Source organism: Delphinapterus leucas, chromosome 2, assembly GCF_059928025.1.
Source record: "Delphinapterus leucas isolate spDelLeu-1000000601 "Yukka" chromosome 2, BTC_Dleu_Yukka2, whole genome shotgun sequence".
Lineage (NCBI taxonomy): Eukaryota > Metazoa > Chordata > Mammalia > Artiodactyla > Monodontidae > Delphinapterus > Delphinapterus leucas.
In genome coordinates, this window is record NC_143130.1 from 171,472,637 (window position 1) to 171,497,209 (window position 24,573).

Genomic DNA, 24,573 nt, shown 5'->3' on the forward strand with positions numbered 1-24,573 from the left:
CTTGATAAATCCAAGCTACATCTAGAGCTCAGATAGGCACCCAGGGGCCACTCCAGGATTGACTGTGCCGTGAGTAACCCTACGAGGGTCACAGTAGAGACTAAAAGGAGGATGACCAACCGGCCCGGTTTGCCTAGGAATGGGAGTTCTGGGACAAGACTTTCAGTGCTAAAAGTAGGAAAGTCCTGGGCAGACTGGAACAATTGGTCATGCTAATTAGAGGTGACAAAGGCTAGAAAGACCCCTACATATGATTGCACCAACCTCCTTGCTGCACTGGGCAGGGAACTGGTGCTCAGATCCAGAAGAGCCTCCCGCAAGGCCACGTACAGCTGGGGACCCAGGTCTTCCGGCTCCAGTTGCTTTCGGAGAGCTCCTGTCAGAGCTTCTGGGCAATCTCACCGCAAAGCCGAAGAGAAGTGTGTGAGAGGGGGTGAGGAGTGGTTGTTATAGGTTGGTAGGAAGCCATGTTGGGGGGGGGTGTTCCTTGTTATGGTCACTCTCCAGCGAGCACAGCAAAGTTCAGTTGATGTAATAGTGACTGTATGGTCCCCACAGCCAAAGATATTCACTATCTGGCTCTTTATAGGAAAAGTTTCCTGACCTCTGGTCTGGGTGAAAAATGATGGAGAGTTGAATGAGTGTCAAGAGGGACTGAGGGATTGAATGGGGTGGGATGGATGCAAGGCCAGATGGATGTTAGGGGTGACAACTGGGTTTGGGGCTGAGAACTAGGTAATGGTAGGGCCATTTGATGGGGCAGAGAAGATTTGGTGGAGAAAATCGAGCATCCTGTTTGGGGCAGGTTAAGTTCATTAGGGAAAGGGACCAATTTTATCCCTGAGACTTTGGACAAATCATGTGTTGAGCATCAGTGATCTCATCTGTACAGAGCGGTGACAAGAATACCAGCTCTATTGACCTCTACCTGGATAAGAGGGTCAAACAAAATGGCACAAAAGCGATTTTGCAAAGTGTAAAACACACCACGGATGTCTGTGGGGTAGTCGCTAACATAGCCTTTGGCGATGAGCACATTTGACATGATGGGTCACTGGGCTAAGGAAATAAACTCAGATGGTGCAAGGCACCCCAGGCTGAGAGTCCGGAGACCTGTGTTCTAGCTCAGATATTTACTAGTTTGGTGACTTGGTTAAGTCACTTTTGGAGTCTCTGTTTCCCATTCTCTGTAATGAGAATGGAGTCCAGTGCCGTGCAGAGCTCACAGAGATGGGAAAGGAAATGGGATGGTGGGCAAAGAGTTGCTTTGTAAATCTGAAGCCCTGCTACAGTGTCGTGGCACCACACACGTGGAGGTACTGGGTGTTTGCTACTCCCCTGCCAGCTCATTTGCAGGAGTTGAGAGTATCACTTAGATCCCTGGGGCCCTGCCTTCTGCCTGGCATCTCAGTGGGGTTGGGCATTCTGCTGGGGAGTTTCCTGGGCACATTCTTTCCTCCTGTAGACCTGAGAGCACAGAAGGTGCATCTTACCGACTGCCTGCTCCTCCGTCTGGCTGGACTACTGGTCCTTTCTCGAGGTCAGCGGCATCCCGAGCATCACGGCCAGGGTCACATCCACTGCCCCCATCAGGAGGCTCCGGGCACAGGATCCCCCAGCTTCAAGGTCACTGAAGGAAATACTGCCTTTGCTCTCCGCTTCTACCACCTGATGGCTTCCCAACCCTACGGGAGCAACGTCTTCTCCCCGCTGAGCATCTCCGCCGCCTACGCCATGCTGTCCCTGGGGGTCCGCTAGCACAGCCGGACCCAGATCCTCGAGGGTCTTGGCTTCACTTTCACAGAGGTGTCAGTATCTGACATGCACAGGGGCTTCCAGCACCTTCTGCACACTCTCCACCTCCCGGCCAACAGGCTGGAGATGCGTGTGCACAGCACCCTGTTGTTGAGCCTGGAGCTGCCGCTCCTTCCGAGATTCCTTAATGACTCTGTGACCTTCTATGAGTCCAGACTCTTCCACACCAACTTCGACGACTCTGAGGGCACAACCCAGCTTATCAACAACCAAGTCAGGGAGGAAACTCGAGGGAAGATTGTGGATTTGGTCAACGAGCTCAGCGCAGATACCACGATGGTGCTGGTGAATTACATTTACTTCAAAGGTAAGAGTCAATTCGTTGGTGGATCCTACATCTTCCCTTTCCCCCTAATTCGTTGAAGGATCACATATCAGAAAGAAACTCCCGCAGAACAGAAAGTGGATGGATTGGGTCTGATGGGGTTGAGCAGCCTTCTGAAAATTTAATGTTAGAGCCTCAGATATTTAAGTTTGGGTAGTATTGATTTCCACCCCTTCATATCTTTAGACATATTTTCTTATTTTTTTTATTTTTTTAAAAATTTTTTAAAGGGAATTCCTTTATTTTTATTTTTTATTTATTTATTTTTGGCTGTGTTGGGTCTTCATTTCTGTGCGAGGGCTTTCTCTAGTTGTGGCGAGCGGGGGCCACTCTTCATCGCGGCACCTCTCACTATTGCGGGCCTCTCACTATTGCGGGCCTCTCACTATTGCGGGCCTCTCACTATTGCGGCCTCTCTTGTTGCGGAGCACAGGCTCCAGACGTGCAGGCTCAGCGGCCATGGCTCACGGGCCCAGCCGCTCCGCGGCATGTGGGATCTTCCCAGACCAGGGCTTGAACCTATGTCCCCTGCATCGGCAGGCGGACCCCCAACCACTGCACCACCAGGGAAGCCCTATTTTCTTATTTTTTAAAAAAAATAACAGCAATGTATGAAATGCATTCTACCCAATGGTGACAAGTTGAACTGCTGGATTCATCTCCAGCTCTGCCACTTACCAACAGTACAAACAGGGCAGGTTGTTTGCTTGAAAGACTCTTATAAGGATATAAGAGTCCCTGCTTCAAAGTTTTGTTTCTGAGAATAAAATGATGTCACATATTTGAGTACTCCTTAGAAGAGGGCCTGAAGGGATCAGCAAACTACAGCTCCTGGCCAAACCTGAAGGCCACCTGTTTTTGTAAATAAAGTTTTATTGGCACACAGCCACACCCATTCATTTATGTATTATCTCTGGCTGCTTTCACGGGACAGAGGTTAGCAGTTGCTACTGAGACAGAATAACCTGTAAAGTGTAAAATATTTACTTTCTTGCCCTTTGCAGAAGAAGTTTGACAACCCCTGGCCATTATATACACTCAATAAATAGAGTATTTGTAATTATTCTAATGATAACAATTTTGAAGACCTTTTAAAATACATATAAGTATAAAAGAAAAACTAGAAATTGCCCAGAATCTTACCTCCCAATGTTAATGAGGGAACCAACATTAACATTTTAGCCTAATTCCTTCCAGTCTTCCATTCACACACATATGTTAATAGAGTTGAAATCACAGGTAGGAACAGTTTTGTACAGTGTGTATCACTTAGGGTTCCATCCAGGAAGCATAGTCACCGTGAGTGGGAAGGGAAAGGGGGTTGTGAGAGGAATTAGTCCTGGCATGTTTGTGGGAAGGACTGGGGAAGTGAAGGTCTGGAGGAAGAGGGAGTTGGAGGGACAGAGAACAAGTCACTGGAGCTGGTGGACAAGTTGGAACTTATCAGAAAATCTACATGCCAGGCACATCCAGCCGCCAGAGTGGGTCCATGTAGGGAGAGCTTGCGGAGAGGCCCAGGCTGAGCACCTGGCAGTGGTCTGGAGACACTGCTGGTCAGCACGGTAGAGCTGGACAAGAACTTGGCGGAGAGCATAGGTGAGCTGGAGCATGCAGCCCCTCTGGTCTGTTCATCGTCTCGTCTGCCTTCAGCGGGCAATGGCTGCTTCATATCTGCCTCTCAATCCCCTGCTGTAACCACTTTGAATCTACAGGAAACAGATTCTGGGGAACAGTTCCAGACCAATAATCCAGCCAAACTGGTCACTGCTTGCATTTTTACATGTGGAATTTTCAGGCACCAGTAAAAACTTAAAAAAAATTTTTTTTTTAATTCTGCAATAACTAAATTCATAGGGAGTTGCAAAGTTGTACAGAGTGGTCCCATGTACCTTTCACTCACGTTCCTCTGGATAACATCTTATGTAACTGTAGTACAATAGCAAACCAGGAAGCTGACGTTGGTGATAATCTATAGACTTTATTCGGATGTTATCAATTTTCACATGCACTCGTGTGTGTGTGTGTGTGTGTGTGTGTGTGTGTAGTTTTACGCTATTGAAAACTTTATTTAGATCTCATTTTAGTGGATGCATAATATTCTATTGACTCCATTCCATTTAAAATATAATATAATTTACATGTGTAATATACACCATCACCACACCCAAAGCTCTGGCCAGAAATAATGAAGATCTTGGTGCTCTCTTCCCGAAAGAGACCTCGCTGCAGTTGTGTTAGTGATCGTGGCACAGGGAAGGAGGTGCTTCAGAAATAGACATCTTGCCCTCTGACACATCTGCCCATCGCTCTGGGGACACAAATGTAGCCCCAAGACCTCAGTCTAGGTTACATGGTGACAGTAGTAGAACAACTGTGGCTTATCTTAAAAATGAAAAGTACTTAGAAGAAAACAAACCAAAGATATGCAGAATTTCTGTAGATAAAATTATATTGAGAGATATTAAAGTCGACAAATAAAAAATAGATATACCGTATTTATGAATAGGAAGACTTAACATGGTAAAGATGTCGGTTCCTGCCCAAATTGATCGAAATATTTTAAAGTAATCCCAACAGGTTTTTAAAAGATTCTTTTTGGTACCAGTTAACAAGCTGATTCTAAAGTGTATAGGAGAGAGCAAAGGGCCAAGAATAGTTAAAAAGAGAGAACCTATCTGCTGGGGAGCAATGCTGGTTATAAATCTGTATTAATTTAGACTGTGTGGTATGCATAGACCAATGGGACAGAACAGAGAGGCCAGAATGGAACCCAGAAATGGCTCCATGGATATATGGACACTTGATATTTGACAAAGCCTGCATGATAGAGCATTGAGAAAAAGGATAGATTTTGAAAAAGCAGTCCTGGGACAGTATCCTCATGGAAAAAAATGATTTCGTACTCCTCCATCCTACAGATCATAAGCATTCACTGCAGGTGAAGTAAAGTCCTAAATGCAAAAGGTAAGGGTAAACCTTGTGGATGAAATAGGGGAGTATCTTCATGACCTGGAGGTAGGAAAATTTTTCCTAAGCAGGACACAGAGATCTAACCATAAAAGAAAAACCTGGTATGCTCACGGCATAAAGTGAAGAATTTCAATCATCAAAACACACAATTATGAAAGTGAAAAGACAAGTCAGAGAGGAAGAGAACACATTGGCAACACACAGAACTGATAGACAACTAGTGTTCAGAGAACTCCTGCAAATCACTAAGAAACAGCCCTATAGAAATATGGGTAAAAAAGTGAACCGGCACTGAACTAAAAAATAATAATAATAAAATAAAAAACAAACAAAAAACCAAAAAAAATCCCCCCAAACATCTAGTTGATCCATAAACATACTAAAGACTATTCAACCTTATTTTTTTATTTTTATTTTTTTGCGGTACGCGGGCCTCTCACTGTTGTGGCCTCTCCCGTGGCGGAGCACAGGCTCCGGACGCGCAGGCTCAGCGGCCATGGCTCACGGGCCCAGCTGCTCCGCGGCATCGTGGGATCTTCTCGGACCGGGGCAGGAACCCGTGTCCCCTGTATCAGCAGGTGGACTCTCAACCACTGCGCCACCAGGGAAGCCCTACTCAACCTTATTTTAAACCAAGAAAGTGCATGTCAAAACCACAGTGAGCTACCACTATACAAACATCAGGTTGGCAAAATTATTTAAGTCCAATGATTTCAAGTAATCAGTGAAGGCAGGAAAAAACCTTGCTGATATCCTCTGGGGTCTCTTATTTTAGAACCTACCTGAACCCCCAGATCCATTCCCCATGCAGGTCAGGTGCTGAACTGATGAGATGGTAGAGGGTGAGTCTTGAGTGACGATGGGGGGATGCATTCCCTGGCTGGAGGATCGGCTTGTTGGTCCTCGGATGCCCTGTACCTTCTTCCCTTCTTTCCTCCAGCTCTGTGGGAGACACCATCCATCCCCTTGATGACCTCTCCCCATGACTTCTATGTTGATGAGGATACAGTAGTCAAGGTGCCTGTGATGCTGCAGGATACCCAACACCACTGGTATCTTCACGACAGATACTTGCTCTGTTCGGTGCTATGGATGGATTACAAAGGAAACGCAACAGCCCTTTTCATCCTTCCTAACTGAGGGAAAATGGAGCAGGTGGAAGAGGTTTTGACTCCAGAGATGCTGACAAGGTGGAGGTAATCTGCTTCATAAGAGGTAATCCATCAGAGCATCGTGCGGTGTAGAGTCTGCAGCACTGCCCTTCACATGGACCCTTCCAATGAAAGCCAGTGCCCCAAATGGGAGTGGAGGGGATCGCCAAATTATGGAAGAATTCTTATTTTCTTCAAGGCTTTCCTTGGGTTTCCTTAAATAAGGAATACTCTTATTGTAACCAAAATGTGATGTCTCTCTCATCAGTGAAAAGAGAAACAGACTAGGAGTTAGGAGTCTGGGTTCTAGATGTAGCCCTTGTACTGCACAAGTCTGGGGTGAAGTGACACTGGCTCTCTGAGGGCCCACCCTGTGCAATGAATGGGTAGACTTCCCATCAAGATGGTTGACTGAGCTGATGTAGAGAGGTTTCCACCCACCCCAGGAAATGGCAGGGAAGCTTTCACATCACCATGGGGCTATGAGCAGGAAAAGTCTCCAGCCACACATAAGAAAAAGACCTCAGGCCACGGCCGCATGTGGATGGAAGATTCACACAGCCCACGTGGTGGAGGAATTCCACCCAAAGAAATCAGTGGGTCCCAACCAAGTGCAAAGAAGGAGCCTGGCTTTAAGCCTCTGGCAGCACTCATCTGAGGGAGTGGCACAGGCAAAGTGTGTTTGTGACCACAGAACTCAGATGCAGGGTGGGCCGTGAGCAAGTGCAGTCAAGGAGAGCACAGCCGGCTGGGACCCTTGGCTAATTCCTGAGTCCAGTGTTTTAACCCAGTGCCTCTTTCAGGTATTTTTACAGGAAGCTCAAGTTGTATAGCCCCAAATTCTCCATTTCTGGCTCCTATAAATTAGATCAGATTTTGCCCAAGCTGGGCATCACGGACTTGTTCTCGTAGCGGGCTGACTTGTCTGGCATCACTGAACAGCTAAACCTGCAGGTGTCCAAGGTGAGTCATCAATGCATATCAACTCCTAGAGACCTCAGAGGGGAACCTCCACCTCTTGGAACGTGCTGGGTGATGGGTGCTCTCCCTGCCACCACGTGAAGTCTCAGAGTCCAAGTTTTATTTAATCATCCACGGGCATAGGGAGCCCAAGAAGCAACCCACTATGTGCTGGGCGTGGTGCTTGGTGCTGCAGATCTAGGGTCCATCAGGTCCCTGCCCTCAGAGAGCTCTTCCAGTCAAGTCCAGGAGACACAGCGCCCTCATAGATCATGGCAACTGAGACTGACAAATGCAATGACAGAAACAGAGGCAGGATACAGATGAGGCTGAGGGGTGTGTGTGTGTGTGTGTGTGTATCATAAATTTCTTAGACTAGAGAAAGGGACCTCAGCTACATATAACAAAGGTGCACTAGAGGGTAGAGTCTTGGGTTTGAGAGGTCAAATTCCAGTTCTGCCTCTTATGACCTTAAAGGGTTACCCAGTCTCTGGATTTATTTTCCTCATCTATAAAACAGACATAATACATTGACCTCATAGGATGGTTATGAAGATTAAAAAGAGCATAGGCACATAGTATGTGCTCAATTAATGATTGCAATGGCTATTTATAAATAAGAGGTCATCCAGCTTAATAACCGCCCCCCCCAGTATAGACATTCTTGCTGTGATATCCCAACAAGTGGCTTTGATCTTCAGTGGCCTCTAGTTCCCCTAGTCTTCCCTAAGCCCCAGCTCATGCTCTCTCAGAGGTAACGCTTGTGATCTCCTTCCCAGAGTTTCCACAAAGCCATCCTGGTGGTGGATGAGGTTGGCACCCAGGCTGCAGCAGCCATCAATGGCTTTGTCACCTTCTGGTCCCAGGACCATCACCAGGCCCTTCCTTGTGGACATCTTTTCCACCAACACCCAGAGCATCCTCTTTCTGGGAAAGGTTGTCAACTCCACGAAGCCATAGCCCTCCAGGGCTGGCTTGTCTGTTACAAGCAGGAGGACTTGGCCTGGAGGGCTGAGTTTGAGCAGCTCTGGATTTGGAGTGGGGGACACAGGAGCTGCTGAGGATCCAGGACAGAAGTTGTTGGTGAAGGTGAGGGATGTGGGTGGTACCAGACCGGTGTGGACTGATACCCAGCTCCTCAGGGCTATGACACCTCACACAGATCATCTAACCTCTTTGGACAAGTTTCCACCCCGGATAGTGGCAGAACCGCCCCCCCGCACCCCAGCGAGGGTAGTTGTACGGATTAAACGAAATGATGGCTCTGAGGAGTCTGCCTCTGCAACACGGCTCTGAGCTGGACGGGGCAGCCTCAGGAGTCACCGACAGATGGGAGGTCCCACAGGAGGGCATCGCTCAGCAAGACCAGCCCAGGGTTAATCACACCAGTTCCAGGTTACAGGGTCAAGGACCTGCAAGTGCTCAGCACCCAGAGCCCTCCAAGGCTCGGAGGAATGCACACCCTTCTTGCCGCCCCCTGGTTTAACTGGTCCATTTCCCCCTGCGCCTGCTGGGATGTTGGATTCTGTTTTTTAACAGCCAGAAATAAAGTCAGGCCCAGGCTGATGCACTCCCCAGTCTGCCCCTGCAGAGGCAGGGGGTGGGTGGATTTAAGAGTCCCAGACAAGCCTGCAAGAAGATGCAGGCCTAGGGTTACTATGGCAATGACACTGCTGGGCTGATGTGTGAAAGTGAAGCCCTGGTGTGAAAAAGGGGAGAAAAGGGGGGCAGTCACCCCCCAGTTTAGCCTTGAGGGTGATGCCTCCTTATTTTGCTTAAGCTCATCCCTCCCTTGCTCAGAAGGACTCAATGGCTCCCTATTGCCTACAGGATAAAGTTCAAACTCCTCTAACTGCAGTCAAGGTCCTCCCTGATCTGGTCCCTGCCTGCCTCTCCTGCCCCAGCCCCTCCTCTTGCTCTCATGTACCCAATGACTGCAGTCACGGAAACTCTTGCTGTCTTTCCAGGTTTCCCATAGCTTCCCACCTTCGGGCCTCTTGTCCCCACAGATCCCTATCACCCAGAATTCTCCCTTCCCCATCCCTGAGAGTCTACCAGGATTTCCAGCAAATGCCTCCTCCCCTCCCTAAGGCAGACTGTCATCCTACCATCAGACATGATTGGCTGACATTATTCTCTGCACCGCATCCTGGCCAACCCTCGTCCCTCTTAGAAGGAACGTCTCAGAGGCAGGACCCTGTTCACCCTGCATTCTCTTCTCTCACCCCAGTAACTGGCCTCAGCGCTGATCGTATGGTCTGGCATGTGGCTGAGGCCCAACCAATAGTTGGTGATTGATTGAATGAATGAATGAATGAATGGAAAAGGCTGTGCCCTGAGCAAGGTCCTCGAGGTATTTGTTCTGCATCACCACCCCCTGACACATCCCCGGAATTGATTGGGTAAATATTTAGTCCAGCTTCTCAGATTTCAAAATGCCCTTTTGGAGCATTAAAAAAAGAGATCTACGGGGCTGTGTGTGACCTATGTTATACCTCTTGGGAGGCACACTCACTTCTTTGGGACCGGGTGGGTATGCTAGCGATTTCTGTCATTCTCCTCTGGCAGGAAAGGCGAAATCTTTTTTGTACTTTGTGATGGGAGGGCAGAGGGAGGCAAGTGAGTGTCATGAGGAGTGTCATCGTGGAGCCTGGGGGACCCAGGTGCCAGTGGAGGGACGAATTTCATGGCCCTCGTAAGCAGGTGTGGAGAGAAGCATCATGGGTTCATTTGGTTATTCATTCTCTCACTCAACAAAGAGTTACTGAGTGGAGATTGGCCACTAGCCAGGAAGCCAGAGGGATTTCCTCAGTGGAGGAAGAGGCAATTGAAATTTGGGGTGAGACAGAAAGCCTGCAGCCCCAGCTTCTCCGTTACCTGTGCTGAGGGGCTAGCTCTTACCTCTCCAGATCTCAGTTTCTGCACCTGTAAGTGGGCGTGTAATCCCACAGCAGCTGTAGCAGTGGGCGGCAGGGTGGTGGATGCACGTGGGATCCGCGGAAGATACAGGCCTGGGAGCCCCTAGCTCTGACTGAGCGTGTGAACGTGTGAACATGTGAAGGGCAGGAGGGTGTCTGCTTCATCCCTGGCTGCCTGGGAAGGTGAGGAGTCCTTTTCTGAGACAGAGCAGGTCTGAGACTAATGGATTCCAAGCTCTGTGCACCTGCAATGAGCGAGGCACAGTGACAAGCTCTTTCCAGGAGTTACCAAGAGGCCACAGAGCATCTGAGCGTAGAACCTGGACTTTGGAGTCAGAACACCTGTGTTTGAACCTGGAATCTACCAATCACTGAGTATACTAGTTGGTTAGTGTATTCGTTTTGCTCTAACAAAGGACCACATCTGAGTGGTTTAACAACAGAAATGTACCGTTCCACTCTTCTGGAGGCCAGAAGACCAAGATCAAGGTGATGGCAGAGTTGACTCCTTCTGAGGCTGTGAGGGAGCATCTGTCCCAGGCCTCTCCCCTGCATTCTGGGGGTTTGCTGGCCATCTTTGGTGTTCCTTGGCTTCTAGATCTCTGCCTTCATATTCACATGGCGTTCTCCCTGTGTGTGTGTCTCTGTCCAGATTTCCCCCTTTTATAAGGACGTCAGTCTTACTGGATTAAGCACCCACCCTAGTTCAGTGTGACCTCATCTGAACTAATTACAGCAGCAATGACCCTATTTCCAAATAAGATCACATGCTGAGATACTGGTGGTTAAGTCTTCAATTCTGGGGGGACACAGTTGAACCCATGACACGGTGTGGGACTTGGGCCATCCCTCTGTGCCTCAGTTCCCTCACCTGTAAAATGGAGATGATGCTATCTAACACATAAGCCTACTATAGATTCTGGATGAGGTTCTGTATGTAAAGCACACATCTTTGCTGTTCCACAAATGTTCACTATTGTTATTTCATTTTATATTTTATCACAACTCTCCTCTAAAGCAGGGTCACAACTTCACATGCCTGCCAGAGCTGGCAGGTCACCTGAACAGGTAACGTGGGCTGATGGTGGTGGGGACCGGGCAGGCGGAATAGTAAGAGCCCCCACTGAAAGGCAATTCTGTTCCACATTGCCACACACACACTCAGGGGGGTGACAGAACCCAACTCTGCCCAGGGTGAAGCTCGCCTATTGGGAATTGTACTCTTTGTTGCTCTTGATGTCAATGGAAAAATAAATCTAGCATGACTTACCAGGTCCTTTAAACTCCCATATTCTAGCCACTGGCCCATCTTACTCTCTCACCCCAGTTGTCATGGACTGAATTGTGTCCTCTGAAACTTCATATATTGAAGCCTGAACCCCCAACGTGATTGTATTTGGAGAAAGGGCCTTTAGGGAAGTAATCGAAGTTCAATGAGGTCATAAGGATGGGGCCCTAATCCCACTGAACTAGTATCCTTATAAGAGGAAGAGACACCAGAGCTTGCTTCTCCTCCCTCTCTTTCTCTCTCCCCCTCTTTCTCTGTCCCCCCATATGTACACAGAAGAGACTGTGTGAGGATTCAGCAAGAAGGCACCATCTACAAGCCAGGAAGACAGACCTCACCAGAAATTAACCCTGACATCACCTTGATCTTGGACTTCCAGCCTCTGGAACTGTGAGAAACACATTTCCTCCGTTTAAGCCTTTCAGTTTGTAGTATTTTGTTCTGGCAGCCAGAGAAGACTAATCCATGCCCTGAGACACCCTCGAAACCTTTCCAAGTGTACCCATTCCCAGCCCCCATTCCTTCAGAACCCTTCCGAGTGACAATAGGCAGTCAGGGTTTGCCCCGTTCCCCCAATTCTCAAGATAGTCCTTAAAATGTAAGGACTGGGACATGGTACGTGGGCTGTCTCCACGGACAGGCACAGGGGCTGGAGAAGTCCTTTAGCATCTGCTCAGTCCCATCTCCCCACATAGTTTCCTCGGGAACCTGTTTGGGAGTATTATACTAGTGTCCTGTTGCTGCTGTGACCAATTATGACACACTTAGTGGCTTAAAGCAACACAAATTTATTCTCTTACAGTTCTGGAGGTCAGGAGTCCAAACGGGTTCCTGGGCCAACATCAAGATGTTGGCAGGGTTTGCTTCTGGAGCGCTTTGGCCCACGGCCTCTCATCACATTGTTTTTCTCCTCCTGCTTTCCTGATCACATCGCCTCCTCTGACTCTGATCTCCCACCCCTCTCTCTCGCTCTCTCCTCTCTCTCTTTCTCTCTCTCTCTCATAAGGAAGGACCCTTGTGGTTACGTTTAGGACCCACCTGGGAAATCCATAATAGTCCCCCCCCCCCGGTTTCAAGATCCTTAACTCAGTCACATCTGCAAATCCCTTTTGTTATATAAGGTCACATTCACAGGGTCTGAGTATTAGGATGTGAATATCTTTGGGGGACTGCTATCCATCCTACTATAGGTAGGTAACACTGATTCCCTCCCTATAGAACATAGTTTGGGAATCTCTAGACTATGAGATGGAGGACTCTTGCTTATGTCATATGGCACAATGGACAGAAAGCAAAACCTGGACAGAAGAGACCTAGTTCCTCCTTGTTAATGCTTCTCCCTATTAGCTGTGTACTTTTGGGCTGATCACCTAACCTCTCTCCGCTTCCGTCTTCTCACGGATTCCATGGGGATGCTGGTGCCCATCATCTAGCACGTTGCAAGGGCAGGGAGCACAAAGCAAGCCTGATGCCTGGTAGTGACTGTGCTTATCTCTAGGTTGAGATAAAGTTCAGTATTATGCCCTTTGCAGAGTGGTTGTAAGGACTAAAAGAGGTAATGGGCCATAACTGGGCCCAGAATCAGGGAGTGAGAAGGGGGACATCTCAGAGGTTGTAGAGCGACCCTGGTTGCTGAGTGCCAGGATCACTTCCTCTGGGTAACGCCTGGCCCTCTGTTTCCTCCGCCAACTCCACACGTGACAGTCACCCACACAACCTCTGGGTCATGGCCACACACTGGATACCCCAGTATTAGGAAGCCCCAGGCATGGCGACCTTGGAAATGAAACAAGCGTTGAGCCAACACCCTAGCACTTGGAAATGTTCTTGAAAGTGTGGGGCTGAGTTTTGAAGCCCCAATTTCAAGGTAGAAAAGGGCAGTCCAAGTGAGCCCACAGAAATCCTGGAGACAGACCTTTGCTTAGCAAAGAGCCCTGGCCTTGGAGCCAGCGACCTGGGCGCTCAGCCTCACTCTGTCCCTAACTGATGCACATCTCTGAAAAGTTCTGTCATCTCTCTGAGCCTCGGTTCAGTTATGAGTGCAATAAGAGGGGTGGATACACTGATCCCTCCTCTCAGCCATTGTGAGACCTTCTCAACCTATCTAATTTCCACCGGGATCTGGCGACGGGGGTCCATGAATCTAGTAAGCGCACAAGACTTTGAAGAGATTGGGTCCTCACTCCTCCAGATCTGCAGCAAATTGGCTGCAGGAAACAAAAGGATCAGCCCGGAGGAAGGGAGGAGGTTTGAGAGGATGTCTCTTTCCCTGTGTCTGGACCAGCCGGCAGCTGGTCACCTGTCCATCCTGGTCTGCCTGGGATGCTCATGCCATTGCTGGCAGGTGGTGGCTGGTGTAGGGCTTTCGGGGCAATGACGAGATGGCCCTGGTCAGAGCTCAGATGGCTTTGGCTTGGTAGGCCTAGAAGCCCTGCCAGGATAGGACAGGGCGAGGCTGGCTGGGGCGGGGCCACGGGAGGGGCGGAGTCAGGGCCCTGCTGTAGTCAGTGACAGATGCTGGCTCCAGTCCAGCCAGCCCTCTGCTCTTTACCGAGCCCAACCGACCGTCGCCTCTGCTGTGTGCACGCTCGGCCACTGGACAGAGTAAGTACAGGCACAGTGGATAGAGGGCCGTGGGCTCAGGGGCGAGGAATGGACTCTGGAGTTATGGGATTTGGAGGGCTTAGAAACTTTGGAGGTGCCCCAGGGTGAGAAGGACACAATGGTGGGGAGGAAGCCAGGGCCTCTGGAGCAGAGAAGTGGGGGACACCCCGCCCCTTGCTGTGTGGTCTTGGGGATGGCACTAAATCTGGCCGAGCCTCAGCTTCCTCGTGGATAAGATGCAAATTATTGCACCCCTTGCACGGTGTGACTGTGAAGAGCACATCTGGTATGTGTGGAGGCATTTTTAGTTGTCATAACTGGGGCGCGGGGGTTGCTATTGGCTTCCAGAGAGTAGAGGCCAGGGATGATGCTAAACACCCTGCAATGCACAGGACAGCCCCCACCACAAAGAACGATCTGGCTCCAAATGCCAGCAGCGCTGAGAAACCCTGAACGGGGACAAAATGTCTGGTACCCAGGACGTGCTCGATAAACCATAGCTTCTACTGTTTTTTGTGCCTGGAACCTTGGACCTTTAAAACCAGGAAAAATGTTCAAATATAATCTGTTTCCCTGAGGTAAGGCTGCCCTTCCCAGAGGCTGCTACCCAGGGTGGTTGTTAGAGCTCCAGATGCCATTTTGCCATTTGTTAGATAAACAAAATGTGGATGTGAAGTGAGTGACATTTTCAGTTTTTCTAAGGATGGGGCTTTTGGCATGAAATGCAACAATAAAAGGGAAACTGCTCCCCTGGGCCAACATCCTTATTGACAGATCCAGAAACTGCAGCTTGAAGAATAAAGGGGGCGGGAGGGAACTTTGGGAGGTGATGGATGTGTTCAGGCGTTGATGGTGGTGATGGTTTCATGGATGTGTACTTCTCTCCAAACTCATCGAGTTGTCTACATTAAATATGTACAGGTTTTGGGGTGTCAGTCCAGCCTCAATAAAGTGGTTTTAAAAAAGAAAGAGAAAGGAAACTGAAGCTGAGCTATTCAAGGTCAGCTGAGTTATTCAAGGTCAGCTGGCATGTTAGCCCCAGGGCCACGAGGGCTCAGCCCTGGACGCCCAGCCTGGCTCATTCCCACGACTCGGTGGCCGGCGTGTGGTCTAACACCTCCGAACTACAGAGAAGGAGACAGGGTCCATTCATCCATCCACTCATCCATTCATTCACAGGGGTGTCTGAGCATCACCCCTTGACTGAAAGTATCACGGCGGGACCAGCACAGATGCGGGTCTTCTCTTACAAGCACATGTTCTAGTGGGGGAGAGGCCGGAACAAGAGGGGTCAACAGCACACGCATACGTAATTGCACTTCTGTAGCTGATGGAGCCATGAGAGAAACAATCAAAGGGGCTGTTATAGAGAATAACGGCGGAGAGGGCGTGGTCACGTGTGGACAAGGTACCGCCAAGAAGTGACGGTTAAGTGGAGGCCTGGACTCAGGGAGAAACTGGTCCTTGTGAGAAAGGTGGAGAAAGGGCTCCAGGAGGGAGAGCAGAGTGTGCAAGGGCCCATGGCTGGGATGGGGCTTCTGTGTTAGGAATTGAAAAAGAAGAAGTGTGCCCTGGGAGACAGAGCTGGTCACGTGAGGCTGGGGACAGCAAGACAGAGCCCGACTGCATGCATCCTCATGGGTTATCGTGCAAATCAGAGTTTGGTTTTACCAAGCCACTGGGCAGCAAGAATGTTCTTGGGCAGGGGAGCGGCTTGACCGTGTTTGTGATTGAAGGGGATTCTTTCAGAATGTACTTATGTATGTAGAATGGCTCTCAGGCCCAGGAGAAGTGGGGTCCAGGTGAAAGAAAAAAAAAAAGGCTTGCATTAGGATGGTGGCAGGGAAAACTGGGAGAGGCAGGCAGATTCGGAGCTAGAAACTGGCAAGCCTTGCTGATAGTCTGGAGATGGGGAGGGAGTCCCCATCTTAGGAAAGTCCCCCAGGTCACTGATTCCAGGAAGCTCTGCCCCCTGGTCTTTAGGATCCAGGGGAAGTTGCGATCTTGTCTTTTGCTCTCTGCCTGGCCTCCACATCTTGCATCTATCTCCTTGCGTAATTAGCAGATAGCGGACAGACCCTTCTGAGCTGCACACCTCCCATGGCTGAGTCCAAGGTCTACCTCGGCGGGACTTTGTTGCCTAACATTTGGAATACACGCCAGCAGATTCTGCGTCTGGATGGTGGGGGACCAGGGGAAGGACTGCCCAGGGCCTGCCTACTCCATGCCCACCCTCCGTCGCCGCAAGTCCCTCTGGCCTGGGATGCCAGATAAAATTGATCGATCTGCTCTCTTCCCTCTGACACGCGGGAGCATCTCTGCAGACACACTGGCGTCAGGGGCCCAGGAGAGGGTCAGCCAGGCCAGGCTCTGCCGGCACGCTGCGGGGGCTGGTGTCCTGAGAGCCAGGCTCACAGAGCCTGGAGCAGACTCTCCACTGGCTCAAAGCTGGCACAAAACTCTGTAAGCGGTATATTTGTACCAGAGGCCCAGGAGTGTAATGGCAAAGACTGGGCTTAGAAACTAGGAAACCTGAAATGAGCACCCCTGGGCCTCCACTTTCTCAGAAGTAACCTCTCTGACCCTCTGTTTCCTCTTCCGTACAGTTGTGACAAGGACACCAACTCCATGTTGCACTGGAGGAGTGTAAATGAGCTAATTCGTGTGAACAGGTTGGGAGAGACCCAGGGATACTCACCAGCAGCCACAGAGGAGGGGGAACAATGTGTCATTCCTCAGAGCCCTAAAAGGTAGCCAAGAGGCAGCGTGTACACCAGTCAGAAGAATCTGGATTTTAACCTGGTTCCATCACTCACTGGCTGGCACAAGCTTTTCCATTTTGCTAAGCCTCAGTTTATTTGGCTGTAGAATGGGGCTAATAACACTTTTGGTAAAGATGAAATGCAGTAATATTTATAGAGTGTCTAGCAGGTCCTTAATAAACAGTGGCTTCAATAAGAGGGAGAGAGAGAGAGCTAAATGGAGCAAGGTTTTCTGGGTCCCAAACCTGCAGCCCAGGGGAGCCAGAGGGAAGCTGAGCCCTTGCTCTCTACGGGGACTCATGGGGCGTTCAGAGAAGTGGCTCTGGCCCATCAGATCGCTGGTGTTTCAGGGGAGTCAGGCAGTGGTGGAGCCACGGCACCAGACCTCTAGGTTTTTATGAAGAAACTGAAGCCTGAGAGGGGAAGGGCCTGGCTCAAGGTCACCAGGCTGCAGGGGTGGGAGGATGGGAGACTGGAACTCTCACTCCTGCTCCCCCCCCCCCGCCAGCTGCCCCTGGGCTCCGTCCAAGCAGAAAACTCCTCTGTGGTCTGTAGCTATTCTTTGAAAGTATTTCTTTTAGGGTAATTATCAGCTCGGTGTTAATCTGTGTCTGGGAGCTGGGGGGCTGGTGAGCTGAACTGCTTCTTCAGCAGCTTCCTGCTACATTGATGATTCTAACACTCCACACGCTAAAGGACACAGAGATCACACCACCCACCCATGTTCTTTACAGACCTCCGTGAAGGCAAGTCTCAAAGTGGGAACAAAAAGGGAGTGCCAGCATGGGAAGCCTGTTTCTTAATTCTCTGCAGAGTAGGGGCTATCGGTGGTGACCGTGGAGGCCAAGAATACAGGATCCGGAGGCTGTGATACAGAGGAGGGGGACCAGGGATCTGGGGGAGCTAAATGGTGTGGCGGTTCAGAGCGTGAGTTGTGAGGGTCAGAACTAGGTCTGAACCCTAGTAGCTTTGCCACTACTAGCAAGCAAGTCATCCTTTCTGAGCCTCAGATGACCCATCTGTAAAATGGAGCCAGTGATAGAACCTGCCTCCGTGGGCGGGTGTGAGGCTAAAGCAGTTGATATATGTCAAGACAGCACAACACCCAGCAGTGGCGGGTGCTGGCGATGCACTTGGGCCTCCCACGGGCATGGGGACTGCTCGGGCCACTATATTTGGTTCGGAGTAGCTGGAGGTTCTGCAGACAGAATAGTCTAAATGAAGTTCCTTTGTGGGCTCAGGTGCAGTTGGGAGGCCAGGGGTGGTGAGCAGGACTTGCTTGAGTCCGTCCATTTCATTCAGACAAAGACGGCCAGGACTGCCGATCCCCAAGCTCCCTGGTGTCCCCCACGCCAGCCACGTCCAATGCAGCTCTTTGGGGCTCTTTGCAGTTTGGTTTTGCGTGGGTCTGTGACTCTGTGTCTGTGCTCGCCTTGGCCCTGGGACACCTGATGACACGGTGTCCACCGGGGGATGCACGCCAAGCGCGAGGTCTCATCAGGGGTCAGTCAGGCCACCGTGGGAATTAGTTGTCCAGCCGCCACCAGGCTGCCACGAGAGTGTGTGTGTGAAAGCATGTACCCCACGGTACAGCTGGGGAAACGGGGGTCTTGGGTGGGGCTCTGGCCAGTCGCTGCCACACCGACAACTCACACCTGGACAGCATGTCTGCACCGGGCGCTGCTCCAAGCACGTTATGTATGTTGATCATTAAAGTCCCAGCCCCTGGTGGAGGTTCTGTCACAACCTCCATTGTACAGGTGGGGCAGTGGCATGGGTGTAACTGACTTGTACCACATCACACTTTGGAGGAAGCAGTGGGACTGAGACTTGAACCCAAGCTGCTGGGCTGCAGAGTCTCTGCACTGTTCACAGGGGTGGAAGGAGGGCTTTAGGAGGCCTGGGCACAGGAGGGGTTACTGGATGCAGAGGAGGGGTCTAGGAAGGCGGTCATGCGAGAGACTGTGGGCGGAGGACAAGGCCAGAATGATGCAGGAGCCCCCAGGCCCCACCTGAGAGGCTGTAGACAGACAAAAGGAAGCTGAGGGCCTCCTCACCTGGGGGAGACACGGAAGAAGAGATGCCTGGGGGCTCAAACAACACACATTTATGGTCTCACAGTCCTGGAGGCTGGAAATCCAAGGTCAGCAGGGCTGGTTCCTCCTAGGGCTTCTCTCTTGGCTTGTACGTGAATGTCTCCTCCTCCCTGTGCCCTCACATTCCTCACGTGGTCGCCCCTCATTCTGTGTGTGTCTGTGTCCTAGTGTCCTCTTCTTATAAGGACACCAGCCACATTGCATCAGGGCCCACTCGACCTCATTTTAACTTAATTACTTCTTGAAAGGCCCTGTCTCCAAATACAGTCACATTCTGAGGTACAGCGGGTTAGGACTTCAATGAATGGATTTGGGGGACACAATTCAGCCCATCACAGACGAGAAGGGAAGTTGGGGGGCTCACGTTAAGAGGGCGGAATTTCCTCAAGGGGGGAAGGTGCATCTGATGACGGACAAGGATGGCTTTGAGGGGTCCTGGAGCAGCCCCTGGGGAAGGAGAGGGGGACTGACGGCGTCGTGTGTTCACTGATGAACTACAGGAGGCTGGCACGCTAGCCACCACGCCATGGAGTAGATGCTCCAAATGCACAGGGACGAATCCAGCAGTGTGGCAGGGGCCACGGCGGGTAGCTGCCCTGAGCTCAGAGAAGAACACGAGGTCTTGCAAATGCTACACCCAGGGAAGGAAGTGAGGGTTAGGGGTCGTGTATGGAAACAGGCTGCCAGGTCCCGGTAACCTCAGAGACGCTAACCCGGCCGAACACGGGAGAACCCTCCGCCCCACGGCCCATCCCCCTGTGACGCGTACCTCGACGTGGGTGAGGGAGGCTTCTCGCCTTGGTGGCCAGTCCCCACCTGGGATCTCTCCCCTCCGCCTGGTGCTTGCTCTCCCCACCCACCGATGCCCATGTCCTCAAGTCTCTGCTGCAGTCCCTCCCGCGCTACCTAAACGCTCACTCACAACCTCTCCGGTTCAGCATCGCCTTTGAGGCTGCTGGTTGATGGTGCCGCCTCCCGGAACGGCAGCCTTGCTTGTGACCTGCCCACCCTCCCTTTCAGGCCTGGGCAGCCACGATGCGGCTCCGTTTACTCCTGTGCCTGGTACTCCTGAGCCCGCAGATGGCCGCCCTGCGCCGACCCCAGAAGAGAGTTCAGGAGCTGCCGCCCGCAGTTGCCACGGTGGCCCCTGGCAGCCGGGACTTTGTCTTCGACCTCTACAGGGCCTTGGCCGCAGCTGCCCCCGACCAGAACATCTTCTTCTCCCCTCTGAGCATCTCCATGAGCCTGGCCATGCTCTCCCTGGGGGCGCGGTGCAACACGAAGGCGCAAGTCCTGGCGGGCCTGGGCCTCAGCCCCCAGGAGGGCCAGGAGGAGGAGCTCCACAGCGCCTCCCAGCGGCTGCTGTGGGAGCTCGAGCGGCCCAGAGACGGCCTCCAGCTGAGCCTGGGCAACGCTCTGTTCACCAAGCCCGCGGTGCCCATGGAGGAGGCCTTCCTGGGCGCCATAAGGACGCTGTACCTGGCAGACACTTTCCCCACCGACTTTGAGGACTCTGAAGGGGCCCAGAAGCAGATCAATGATTACGTGGCAAAGCAAACGAAAGGCAAGATTGTGGACTTGGTTAAGGGCCTGGATGGCACCGAGGTCATGGTCATAGTGAATTACATTTTCTTTAAAGGTAAGGCCCTGAACTTTCTCTTTTAAGATGCTTTTGTCAAAAAACAAAACCAAGCCAATTCCCGCACACATGAAAGAGTGGGAGTGGATTTATTCTTTTCTGATCCCTGTTGATACAGTGAAGCCAACAGCAGCTGGGTGAGACAGTGTCTTCTTACTGCATAGGAGTGAAAGACCCCGGATGCTGTTTCCTCCACTGGGGAAGAGCTGGTTCCTGTTTGTGCCCCTGGGGGCACTTAAAGCAACAGCTTCCACAGAGGCTCTGAAGCATGAGTTTTTCAAGGCCACGATGCCAGAGAAACTGACAGCATAGCTACTCAGGGCAGGACTGTGAGCCTTAGAAGGGCCTTAGAGGGCATTCCCCAGATGCTCCCTGGTACCCATATCCTCCTAGGGGCTGTTTCCTCAACCGAGAAATCCTGGGACAAGAGCCTGTTCCCCTGAACAGTCCTCTCCCCCCTCCCCAAGAGCTGACCCCCCATCTTTATCTCCCTGGCATTGCTTGTAAATATCCCTACTCATCTCAGCTTGTACACCTGCTTCTCCTTCTAGATACTGAGCCGCTGAGCACCCTGCGCGGGGCCTGCTGGGGATGGGGGAGGGGCAGGGAGGGAAAAGGATAGAGGAAAATAGTTAAACTGTTAACCAAGCCCCCCTCTTCCCGTGGTCACAGATGGTGAGTATCAGGCTTGGACTCTAAGATTTCTTGTCCCCTGGTCCAGGGCTAGGCTGCAGAGGACAGCTGTGAAATAATCTAAGTGGGGCATGCAGGAGGGATCTATATTTGATAACTAGCAAGAAAATGGAAACAATTACTTGTCCCACTTTGAACAAAATGTCCCAAGCAGACAAAGCAAGAAGCATAATCACAGACTTCTCAGCAGGAAAAATCATGCTTTTGCAGGAACATTTCCAACCTTTCTCCCAAACCCAGATTGAGATCAAATATTGGGAAAAGACTGAAAAAGAGAATAACTCACCCAGATATAGTGTAGCTTTGTCAGCCATACATATTAGTTACCCTTTTCACTGGGATTTTTGACCTTGAGTAGAAACATCAGAGATTCAGACAAACGACATTAGGGGTGAAGGGTCTCTGAAGACGCAAAAACCAACCTCCTTGTTTTGCAAATGTGGAAATAAAGCCCCACAAAAAGTTCAAGCCTGTCCCCCGAATTAGGAAGTGGCTTGTCTTTATATTCAAGAGGTTTGGCAGTCACTTCTGCCAATAAGACTGCTCCAAAGAGGATGCTGTCTGTTTGGTAGGTTTAGTTTCTGCACACTTTTCATTGGCAGCTGAGAATGTTTAATTCCTTTTCCATTTTAATCTTTAGCTAAGTGGGAGACAAGCTTCAACCGCAAAAGCACCCACGAGCAGGACTTCCACGTGACCTCGGAGACGGTGGTGCGGGTACCCATGATGAAACGAGAGGATCAGTTTTACTACCTCCTGGACCGAAACCTCTCCTGCAGGGTGGTAGGGGTCCCCTACCAAGGGAATGCCACCGCCTTCTTCATTCTCCCCCACGAGGGCGGGATGGGACAGGTGGAAAATGGCCTGACAGAGAAAACACTGAGGAAGTGGCTCAAGACATCCATGAAGAGGTATTCTTCACACTATTCCAGGGCCAGCCTGCTGCTGCACACCTGCAGGGCCACACGGCAGTGGTGGGAGAACTCACCTGGCCTGGGAGCCGCCTCCCAGCCCAGAGGCGTCATATGAAGTCCCAGCCCTCTGGCCTGACCCAGATAGAGGGACCAGGGCTGGAAGCTGGGTTTTCTGGCGGGGCCGTCAGAGTGGGCAGTGACCTCTGGGGGCAGCCCAGGTCCAAGTGTAGAGTAGGATGGGTTCCATTGTAGGCAAAGTGCTGGAGGAGCATTATGAAACCAAGAGGAGATGGCAGGAATGTGAGCTCAGGGAGCCAGTGCTCTGGGAGAGTCCAAGAAAGGTCTTCTCTTTCCAGGCAGCTTGAGCTTCACCTACCCAAGTTCTCCATTGAGGGCTCCTATCAGCTGGAGAAAGTCCTCCCCAAGCTGGGGATCAGAGATGTCTTCACCTCCTATGCTGACCTGACAGGCATCTCCAACAATTCCAGCATCCAGGTGTCTGAGGTGAGCCCAGAAGCTCCTGAGCACCTGCTTTCAGAAATTCCTAACCTATCCTATCCTATCCTATCCTATCCTATCCTATCCTATCCTATCCTATCCTATCTTATCCTATCCTATCCTATCCTATCCTATCCTATCCTATCCTATCTGATCCTATCCTCTTATCCTATCCTATCCTATCCTATCTTATCCTATCCTATCCTATCTTATCCTATCCTATCTTATCCTATCCTATCCTATCCTATCTTATCCTATCCTACCCTATCCTATCCTATCCTGTCCTATCCTATCCTATCCTATCCTATCCTATCCTATCCTATCCTATCTTATCCTATCCTATCCTCTTATCCTATCCTATCTTATCCTATCCTATCCTATCCTATCCTATCCTATCCTATCCTATCCTATCTTATCCTATCCTATCTTATCCTATCCTATCCTATCCTATCCTATCCTATCCTATCCTATCCTATTCCATCCCATTCCTCATTCCAAATCCTTTCTCTCTCTCTCTCCTCTTTTCCCTCAGGAAACAAAGGTTTCACTTTGCATCTTGTCCTCTGAACAATGGGAAACCCTATCCAGCACCGTGCCTTGGGGGAAGGTGTCTTGTCTGAAGCAATCAAAACTAAGAATTGGATGCTAGCTCCTTCACTCACCAGCTGGTGTGTGGAGGAGCTAGCATCCTCCAGCAATTACTTGACCTCTCTGAGCCTCCTTTCTCTCTATAAACTTGGAGAGTCACACCCTTACTGCTAGATGCAGTGAGAATTCAATGAAAGACATGCATGCGCTTACCTGTAAGCCGTGGTGCGCAGTAGTTGTTCAATCACATCATCTCCTATCTGCTTCATGGCTCAGGAGCACAGAAACTTTCACAGTGATGCTGCTGGCAGAAACTTGTCCGTTTCCCCCTGATGGCATCTCCCAGCCCCTGGTGGCTCGGTGATGCCTGATGTCTCCCCTGCAGATGGTTCACAAAGCCATGGTGGAGGTGGACGAGTCGGGAACCCAAGCGGCTGCAGCCACGGGGACAATCTTCATGTTCAGATCTGCCCGGATGAGCTCTCAAAAGATAATATTCAACAGGCCCTTTCTGATGCTCATTGTGGAGAACAAAAAACACATCCTTTTCCTCGGCAAAGTGACTCGCCCTTGAGATGGGGATTTCTCCTGAAAGGCACAGGCTTCCATAGTGGAAGATGAGGGTGCCCTATGGCCATGTATCTGCTGGGAGCTGGTGATATACACAGGTTTAATCGACTAATGAGGCTTCCACAAATAATAATAATAACAATAACATTGAAATACTGATGATTGCTTCTTTTCACACGATTGCAAGATGGGTGCTTTGGAGAACATTTGGTTTTGCTCTCACCTTTCATCCATGGAGATTAGCACTGAGATCCAGAGAAGCCACACAGCATGCCAGTGGCAGAGAGAAGCTCAGAATCCAATCCAGGAGGATTGTTCCAGTAGATATTTCCACCAGGAAGCATATTCACAAGCCTAGTTCCCCACCTGTCTGTAATACCAGCTACCAGTTTGCCATGGTTTGGAAAGGACACTGGAATGGGGGTATGAAGTGGGGCTTCTGTCCCAGCTGTGTGACATTGGGTAATACTGTCGCTCTCTGGACTTCGGTTTCCCCACGTATAAGATGAAGGGTCAGGTCAAGGACTGGAGGATCCTTGAAATCATATAAAAAGTGTAGAATGTTCCCCACAAATCAGGTGATTTCAATGCATCCAAGTGCCACCCATCTTTTAAGGAAAGCAGGTGGACGGCAGGGTGGATACGGCCATCCCAGGTTTGTACCGTCCTGTGGGTACATTTACAACCTCGTGGGCTTGGCTGGGGGTGGGAGAATGGAGGCCTATTGCAAATACTAGAGTATCAGTTGAAGACCCTGATGACTAACTGTGGATTTTAGTGTC

General features: G+C 50.5%; 2 protein-coding genes across 2 annotated transcripts; both read left to right on the forward strand.

Annotated features, from left to right (window-relative positions):
• The first annotated feature begins 1,242 nt into the window (after window positions 1–1,242).
• Window positions 1,243–8,181, forward strand: SERPINA4 (serpin family A member 4). The gene is given in 6 exon segments (XM_030761977.2): window positions 1,243–2,122; window positions 6,051–6,304; window positions 6,306–6,325; window positions 7,065–7,224; window positions 8,001–8,089; window positions 8,091–8,181. Coding segments are annotated over 6 exon segments (1,494 nt in total).
• An 11,743-nt stretch (window positions 8,182–19,924) lies between these two features.
• On the forward strand, window positions 19,925–24,352 carry SERPINA5 (serpin family A member 5). The gene is made up of 4 exons (XM_022576182.2): window positions 19,925–20,528; window positions 21,862–22,132; window positions 22,492–22,639; window positions 23,607–24,352. Exons 1-4 carry the CDS (start codon window positions 19,925–19,927, stop codon window positions 23,793–23,795), a joined length of 1,212 nt encoding a protein of 403 aa, XP_022431890.1. The 3' UTR covers window positions 23,796–24,352.
• The last annotated feature ends 221 nt before the right edge of the window (window positions 24,353–24,573 follow it).

What these genes read in the sequence shown, in the direction of transcription:
- SERPINA5 (XM_022576182.2), top strand. Translation starts at nt 19,925, where the DNA reads ATGCGGCTCCGTTTACTCCTGTGCCTGGTACTCCTGAGCCCGCAGATG. An exon ending in GAATTACATTTTCTTTAAAG is followed by an intron (nt 20,529 to 21,861) that starts GTAAGGCCCTGA and finishes TTTAATCTTTAG; the next exon opens with CTAAGTGGGAGACAAGCTTC. An exon ending in CCAGCATCCAGGTGTCTGAG is followed by an intron (nt 22,640 to 23,606) that starts GTGAGCCCAGAA and finishes TCTCCCCTGCAG; the next exon opens with ATGGTTCACAAAGCCATGGT.